The sequence below is a fragment of the Corvus brachyrhynchos genome, unplaced genomic scaffold (genome assembly GCF_000691975.1).
Source record: "Corvus brachyrhynchos isolate BGI_N302 unplaced genomic scaffold, ASM69197v1 scaffold5, whole genome shotgun sequence".
Classification (NCBI taxonomy): domain Eukaryota; kingdom Metazoa; phylum Chordata; class Aves; order Passeriformes; family Corvidae; genus Corvus; species Corvus brachyrhynchos.
In genome coordinates, this window is record NW_008238321.1 from 12185034 (window position 1) to 12194095 (window position 9062).

The 9062-nt window shown below is 43.6% G+C and overlaps 1 protein-coding gene across 1 annotated transcript in view; it reads left to right on the forward strand.

Moving 5' to 3' along the window:
* Positions 1-7443: 7443 nt before the first annotated feature.
* TMC7 (transmembrane channel like 7) overlaps positions 7444-9062 on the forward strand; it is a 16347-nt gene continuing 14728 nt past the window's right edge. Inside the window, 2 exon segments of the mRNA XM_017734308.1 lie at positions 7444-7474; positions 8663-8745. Of these exon segments, the coding sequence (XP_017589797.1) occupies positions 7444-7474; positions 8663-8745 (114 nt within the window).

Genomic DNA, 9062 nt, shown 5'->3' on the forward strand with positions numbered 1-9062 from the left:
TTATGGAATGCAGAAAGCATAGCTCCAGAAAAAGATACGACATTTAGACTTAGTTTTCCCTTTTAAAAAATTATTTAGAAGGAAGAATATAGCTGGAGGACAGAGGTCATTTGTGAAAGACAGAATGCAGGATCTTGACAAATCTTCCCTTTGCAGAGTGGCGTTCATTTGGTGATTATGCTTTTGGATTTCAGCAAGCAACTAATCTTGCTGAAAGAAACCCTGTGCACCTTCTCTGGAGTACAGAAGGGTTTAGGATCAGTGGGTTTAATGAGCATTGATATGTAAATAAGTTAGAAGACCTGTGGAGAGTGTGCTTTCTGCTCAAATCGTTCAACCCAGTAATGGTACAGACCAGTAAACTCCAAGCAGTGCAGACTCATACTTCTGGATCTTTTCCCAGAAAATAACTCCCTTCACATCACAGACCAACAGCCTTGACAAAATATTCCAGGTTAGTTTCATCCCTTCCTGTGCAGGTAATGTTCTGCTATAGACACTAATCCTCATGTAGAACATAACAAACATTAATATCTTGCCAAAACAGCACTTTGTCCTGGCATCAAGCTTCAGGAAAGCCACTTAGACCATCAAGCTCCTTACCTGTAATCCCTCAGTAAAAAAGATTTCTTAAAGTAAATCCTATTTACACACATCTTGAAGTGGAATAAAAATAGTGAATTCCAGAACTACATCATAGATAACTTAATAATGTTGAACGAAGAGAACAGAACTCATGGAAGAAGTGATTCAGGAGGCTGAATGTGCTCTACTTCTCTAAAGATTGTCCAGTTTTGTAGGGTATGACTAGACAGGGCTTCACCATTACTGAAGTTTTATTCATGAATCCCTGTCCTGTTTAATGTGTTCCACACACCTTCATGATGAAAAAATCAGACTGATTTCTGGAAGCCAAAAGTGAGTTTGAGAGACAAGCCAGAGTTTTACATTCTGCATCAGCAGCTGGATTCCAGTACTGATCACCACTCTTCCACTGTGTCAGTCCCAACAGTTTCCACATTTTTGCAACAAACCAGGGAAGCCTCTCAGAAAATCTAAAGGGCCTGTGAATTGACACTAATCAAACACTACACTGGAGAAAAGCTCATCTCTAATTGATGTATTAGCAAGGTAACCAGCATGAATCATACACGGAAGCAAAAGCCACTTATCTTTATGGCATCTTGCCAAAGTACCCAACGAGCACCAACAAAGCCACCTCCCACTGCGTTTCTATTGATGTCAGGAGGGTCAGTTACAGGAACCAACATCAACTCTGCTACTGGAATTCAATTTCAGCAATCTAAATGGTGCCTCTGCTACAAATGATCTTCCCAGAGACAGATGACATGCAGCAGCACTATTGCATAGGGAGAGACAAACAAATGGAGAAGGGAGAGCGACAGCATCCCCCTTACAGTCACATGCTGCTGTCTCTCCCAACAGCTTCTTGGATCTTGAGCCCAAATGGATTTATTCCCTAGTCCTATAGTGCAATGGAACCTACCAGAATCTGGATCCCACCCTCCCTATACCTCAGCTGTTCCCAGTAAGAATGGGGTCCAGAAAGCAGCCAGGCAGAAGGAAGCAGGAAAGTGTCAGTTTGCCTCCAGCTGCTCTTCAGCATCATGAGCTCTGCTCCTTATTAACTCTTTATCCATTTTTTTTACACTTACTCACTTTTTTGCCTTATCCCCTCCATTTAACATTCCGCTTGCAATTCCCCCACAATATAGTAAGACAACAGTATTTTCATCATGTCCACTTTGCAAGTTAAATCCTTTCTATCACCTGTGGTTGCTTAGACAATGTTTTTGAAGAAGGACCGCTTTGTGTTTGCAGTGTCTCAAGCAGGATTCTACTTCTTCACCTGAGTTCAGAAACCTTTTTTATTAAACATGCCCCAGAAACATCTAAAAAAAGCTACAATATGTAGTTAAATTTTAGTGTCCAGTAAAGTGTTATAAAGAGGAGGCACCTACAGTTTTTGCTTAAAGGAAGTGGGTGAAAGTTCAGATATTTCATTAATTCTGTGAAATTCACGGTACTCTCCCTAATCTACCACACACATCCCTGCTTCTCCACCCAAAAGGCCCCACAGATCCATTCCTATGGATTGAAGTACATATGACAATGACTTTGAATGATCTAATCCTTTCCCTGGAGACTGCTTTGTGAGCAATTCTCTGTGTTTACTGCTTTGTTGCTTTTATTCTCCTAACTCTGACAACAAGTGCAAACTTAATTCATTGGGAAAATCGTAAGGACTGAGATCTACAACTACTGAAATTAGAAAGAGGGAACTGAAGAGCAAGAACAGTAGACCTGGCAGAGAGAGGTAAGGTTAGCAAGAATAAGAAACAACACTGCATTATTTCTTTAACCCTTGAAAAACACTACCTAGCTCATAGTCTGACCATTATGCGGAAAAAGGGGCTGAAGCAAGAATCATTTCATACCAGTGCAAGTCAGCCTTCTGACTGAATTCCCAAACTGCAGACTGTCAGATTCTCTGCATTTGGCGGGACTAAATCTTGCTTTGCAAAACTAGTTTTTAAACTCTATTAACCAATATTTCCAGCTACTTGTATTTGAAGGAAATAACTGCTTACAAAAAAAGGAAGGAAGTGAATTTTGAGTACCTGGTTGGAATTTAATTTTCTGCTTTCAGTGGAAAGGCAGCCCACCACAGCAGGTCCATTAGAAGATACTGCTTCCTAGAAGAGTTCTGATATTTTGCCTTAAAAGAAAGCTCTGTTTATTCTGCACTTGCAATGGATACCTATCCTCTTTCCACCTGCAAATTGTACTTTAATGAGCAGTATCAGTTACAGGAGTCTCATTCACCAGTTCAAGTGTAAAAGCTTATGAAGACTACACATATGATTATTTTGGATAACACATAGGAGCTTACATACACTCAAAGGTCTTGGACTGAAAAAGGGCATTGTTCTGTTTGTAATTTCTGGTTTAACTTCCTGTTAAGGATATTCTTGTCTTGTTACTATTTGCACAAGCAACATTTAACAGGACCCTGAGGGAAAACAAAAAGTTTATTTGTCAGAATATTGTGAATACCAGGAAACTAGAACATGGCTAGGGGGAACCAGTCAAAAGAAGAGAACCAGTTTTGTCACAGGTTTCTCCTAACTCTTCAAAATCCTTATATTCAGTTTTCAAATTTTTTGACAAATAATTTCACATAAACTGAACATATTTTTTTTCCCCAAACAAAATGCAGCTCCATTAAAATCCAATGTAGCATATTAGTATGCTAGGAGTCTATTCTACAATGAATACACACAACCTATGGACTGTAAAAGTCACAATAAGAGAGTTTTTCACCAAAACGTGAAGGGGACACCAGTGTAAAGTTCTAGTTTCTCTTATACCTGCCCACAGAGCCATACCACACCATCTCAGCACTTTATCGCTTTATAGCCTAAAAGTCCTTCTGACAAACTTAATTTGGGGGAAAAAACAACCAATCAAACAAAAAGCACCGAAAGACTAAACATAAAACTAAACAGAAGAACCTCAAAAAAATCAGAGATCTATTAAAATGCCCTAGGGTATATCACCGTGTCCCGCAGCCATAGGGAGGAGGAGAGAAGATCCCGCAGGCAGGAATTGTGCAGCAAGATTGATTTATTTAATGAGTTTAAAAACTCTTTTATAGACTTTTTCTTCATAGTCTAATGGGACAAAGGATCAGCCACCCCTTGGGGTGATTGGCTAAAATCCTAAAACATCCATTGTCAAAATATTTTTCTACTGTACCATAAACAAGCCTTTTCCAAGGTTGCACGTGCTCATGGTTTACAAAACTCTGCGAATATCTTCTGTGAGAGAGAAAAGTCTCTCACGGACTTAGAAGAGAGCAGGAAAAATTCTTGCTAACAGCAATATTATATCCACAGAGATCAGTTGCTTTGGGTGCAGTACTGACATATCAGCCCAGAAGAGGTGCCGTTCCAACCACATTCCTTAGCGCCTGCAGCCTGCTGTACCCTTACCCCGCACTCGGGCTGTGCCGCACGGGCAGGGACCGACCCGCAGCCGCAGCCGAGCTGCCGCTCCTCGAACGCGGCTCTGGAGCCTCTGGGCTGCTTCTGCCCGCACAGCAGGGAGGGCCGGCCTGCCGCGGCTCCAGGGCTGGCAGAGGAGGCAGCGGCGACACTGGGGCAGGGGAAGCAGAAATCAGCACAGCCCCCGCGCAGTGCCACTGCTTACAGGTTTGCTGTACTAACAGAGCATTACTAACGACAGCGACTTAGCAATAAAATCCAGGACATGAAGATTTGGCTTTTAGATGTACGTTAAGTACTCTGCATAGAAACGTTTCAGCCTTTGTAGGTTAAATAGTAAGTCTGTGTGTTTTTAGGAATTACAGAGTGAAGGACCACAAAGAACACGAATACTGAAGCCCGAGATTTTCCCCACCTATTTAATACAAATTCCCGTTACCTATTGTAACACAAAAACTCACAGCCTTGGACAATACAGTGCCACATCCATTCGCTGGCTACCAGACACCGACATGCAACCTACCCAAAGCGAAATGTCACGCTCTAGGCTGTGTCCCCAGCCAGGTTGGGGCCACACCTCAGAGTGAAGAGAGACACTGGCTAAATACCTCAGAGAACTGTGGCTGGTAATCTCCCATGGGACCAGCCCTTCCAGCTGAAGGCAGAGGAAGCTCGGGTGTGACTAACGGGGCGATAAGGCTGTTCGTGCCGTTCGTGCAGCCGGGCTGACACCGAGCTCTGGGCACCGCGCTGGGTGCTTATTCACCTCTCAGAGAGCAGGGTTATTTGGCTGTTCTGTTAAGGCACCATGCAAAGTCACTCTAGGCAGGAAGTACTTGGGCAACTAATATTAAGGGTCTTTCATTCCTCAGATAATGAACAACACTGGGCAGATGTACCTGCACTCAGGCACTTGCTGGCCAAAAGGACACAAGGCTCTTGCCTCCCAAAGACATGTATGGAAAACAGAAAAGGCATATAGCAAGGGATACTTTATTCAGGGTATGGAGGACTTTATAATCATAATTGCTGCTGCAGTATGCTGGAAAGGACCTTCAGGTCCAAGATGCTATGGAGTGGCCAGATACCCATTCCAAGAGAGAAGCTGTGCCTCCTTCTGTCTCTTCCTTGGCCTGGTAGTCATCCCAGTGAATATGCCACTGTAAGGGTCCTGCCAAATCTTAGCCCTTGCTACCTATTACATACAGAATAGGAAATGATATCCAACTCCCTTCCCTTTTCCCTTCCCTTTTCCCTTCCCTTCTCCCTTCCCTTCTCCCTTCCCCCCGACAGGGCTGTGCACGGAAATGCACCGCCGGAACGGGGAGCTGAAGTCCTGTTCGTACAGCTCCAGAGACAGAAAAACAACCCGGCGAAGTTCTTTGCTGTTACCTCCCGTGCAACACGTTGCTATGTTTCTGTTTGAGCTCCAAGACATTCACTCTCGTTCTCCTGCAAATTTAAACACGGTTTCTTTTGGCCTGGGATAACAACAACACCACAATAAAAGGACAGAGAGAAACAGTTCTCAGACACAGGATGCATTATCTTAATCCCTGGATTAATAATTTGTAGATCTGAGATAAGGAAAGATCTTTCCTCACATATTTTTACTTGAATTAAAGGAAGGCTAACCTAAGGGCGAAAAATTAGTTCACTCCAGTAGAGAGCATACTCCACAGTTCCTGGACAGGGAGTTTAATACCAGCCCTTCCTGTACTCCGCATGGACCAGAAGGAGCTTCTCCTCTAGTGTGACACAGAGATACTGATTTTTCATGTCTTTCTCCTTTCCCTTCTTCCCATTTCATGCAGAGGTATGAAAAGCTATGGATTGGACAAAGCTCCAGCTGAGCACCAGGCAGGGTGCAACATAGAGAAGCCAACAAAGTGTTGGGGTGGTGCCTCTTACAGGAATTTCTACCCCAAAGCAGCTTAGCAAGGATGCCTGCATCACCTTCACTCAGTCCACTGCAGCTGGCCTTGGGGATACCCCAGCACACCCAGCACACTACAGGCACCGCCAGGGTGTTCCCAGGGCCGTTCCCAAAGGCCAAGGCTCTCCTCTGGGAGCAGGAGCATCCTCAAACTGAGCAAGGGGCCAAACAGCCACCACTGGGATGTGCACAGATGAAGCAGGAAACAGGGTAAGGAAAAGATGGGTTCTGCTGTCCCAGACCTGTGGCCTGCCCACTGCCTTTTTCCTTATACTGTACAGATTATAGACCCCCAGCTGCTTTTATGTTGATATCTCTTGTTACATGATTTTGTCATGTTTTATCTCCCCAGAAAACCACACATCTTAAAACTTCTACCAGCTATTCCTGCGTAACTTCTCTGGTCAGCAAGACTAAAAATACAAACAAATGAAAAATACCTCTGTCAACCAATGCCAGTGGGGTACTGGTAATAAATCAATTTGCTCTGTGTTCAGCAGCTGTGCTGGTGTAACTGCTGATGATCACTTTTACCAAATGACTAGTGCTTCTCCAGCGCCTAAACTTGGTAAAACATGTTTATCCTGTACCAGACACATTCTACATAGACTTAAGTGATGTTTTCTAATGCTACTTCAAGACTACGTTTTGCCCCAAGCAACATTCCTGGCATGGCTGCAGAGGATCTGTCTGCAGATCTCCTGTACTGACCCAGAGCTGCCTGCACGATGCACAGGCCACAGTGTGAGGTACCACGGTAGTCGAACATGAGTTCCCACAAAAATTAAAGCAATCACTCAGAACTTCCCTGGATGTTTAGAAGCATTTTTGAGCTGTGGCACTAGGAAGAGGAACCATACAAAGGAAAAAAATGTTCTGGGTATGGATGGTGTTACTAAATGCGACAGACCAATCTCCAGCATCTGGGGAAACAGAACGTGGCACTGGCTTCCATGCTGAGCACAGACTGAGAGCTGCTGCTTTTGTGGGCAGGGAATGCTGGACAGATGATATATAAGTGGAACTTACCACACTCCCTGCGAGTGACTGTTGTGCTCTGGTAGAATCATCCATTCTCTCCTCCTCAGCATGGCTGTCTTCCTGTTTTTCCACCTGGGGTTGCTGTGATCCATAAAATTCATTGAAACATTTCCAAGTGTCATAAAAGCTTTCACAACTGAAAAAAAAATAACATTAGAGAATGTTCTCACAAAATTCCTGGGGAAGTCAATCTTGTTTCAATTCCTCCAATCTTTATTTAAATTTGTTCTCACGGGATCATTAACACAACACTTCTCTAGAACACAGAGTTTCAGAAAGAGTCTAATTAACCTCAAGTGTATTATTCACCTTTCCCCTTTGTATTCTTCATGGTAAAAAAAGAAACATAAATAAAAAGTGTAACTGCCACCCCAGATGACAGCCCAGGGCAGCTTTACCCCATAAATATTCCTATTGAAGGCCACACAAAGATGGCCCATGCTTGGCTGGCTTCAAGGCACCAGTAACAGTGGGTACAATGCACATTCTTATCTGGCACATGAATCACACACTCAGCACAAATGCTGAACAACACTAAATGATTTTTCAGGAATGCTGCTGAGGGGTTTTATTTTCCATCCCCTGAGTTTTTTGGAATGATCAGCTGGGAGTTGTTCAAATGAATCCCATGAAAAGTGGTGCTCAACCAAGGAACCACAATCACCTGTGCAAATGTATATCACTGAGGTGTCCAGCTCTGTTACGAACGCCCCAATCCTGCTGAGACTCTCACAGCATCAGCCTTTGCTATACAAAAAATCCCACCTGGCAAAAACCATCCTGGGGATCCATGAAAAGAAGAAGGGAAAGAACTAGTAGGCCTCCAGACTGACTTATAGAAGGGTGAGGGCAATCCATACTAGTTATAGAATCATAGAACCATCAAGGCTGGAAGAAACCTTTGAGATCATCAAATCCAATCATCAAAGACCAACCTGCCAGCAGGAAGGCAAGCACACCTTCACAGCGTGTTTCTTCATTTGTTTTTTAGGTCGTTCAGTGCTATAAGGAAGTTGCTGTGCTTTAATGCCACGTCTCTGTGTTTCACAATATTTCCCCTTAGGTATACCTTTCACCTCTGCTGGTAACACAGATTACAAACATGTACATCTAAATTACTTTGAGAACTTTATTTTTATCAACAACATTTTATGGTTTTATTATGAAAACATTACCCACATCGATTCTTATTGCTAGCAAAGCACTTTGAAAATGACATACCTGAGCTGATGACACACAGCCAACAGAAGAAACATGCTCATTTATGTCTGATTCGGCATTCTGAAGCCTAATAATGACTTATTTTTAAAACTACTGCAGAAAGTGCACGAGGAACGTTCAGAAAAATCTGGTTATCTTTTAGCTACCAGTAGAACAAAGTAAGAAAGGCTAGAAATTATTTTTCCCCCCACCACGAAAGACTTTTGAGACTTCTGGAGGTTTCATTTCCTGTTTGGTCACACATGCTGTTATTTTCACACAAAAGGCAACAATTGTTCCAAGAAAAAAGTCTCTCTGAGATGTTTACTACAAGTTCACACAAAACGCACCCTCGGTCTCAGATGGAAAAAAAGATTCAGTATCTACTGACTTTACTTGCTCCAGTTCACACCAAGTTTTCACATTCAAGAGTAAAGCTGTGTTGTTTCCACTGCAGCTCGTGCCACTGGACCCAGTCACAGGAACAAGCTGGGAGTTCGGGATTGTGACCTAATGAGAGTAGACCAAGTATCGGAGTCTGTAAGTTTTTACAGTACCCAACACCAGCATGTTGGGTAATGTTAATACTGACGGAAGACATTGAAACAAAACCTATTTCCAAGGAAAACGTCGATAAGAGACGTCCAGCAGCCAGAGCACGCCCAGCCCCGCACCTGCGTGAGCCCCTTCTAGCGGAGAGGGCGGGCAGGAGCCTTTACACCCTGCCGTGTATCTTCACGGAAAGTTTAAAATAAGCCCGGGGTAAGAGGAAGAGAAAGACTCGGATGTCCCAAAAGGCGATGCCGTTGGCTGCGGGCGCCCCCGGCAGGCGTGGGCCGGGGGAAGGCGGCCCCGGG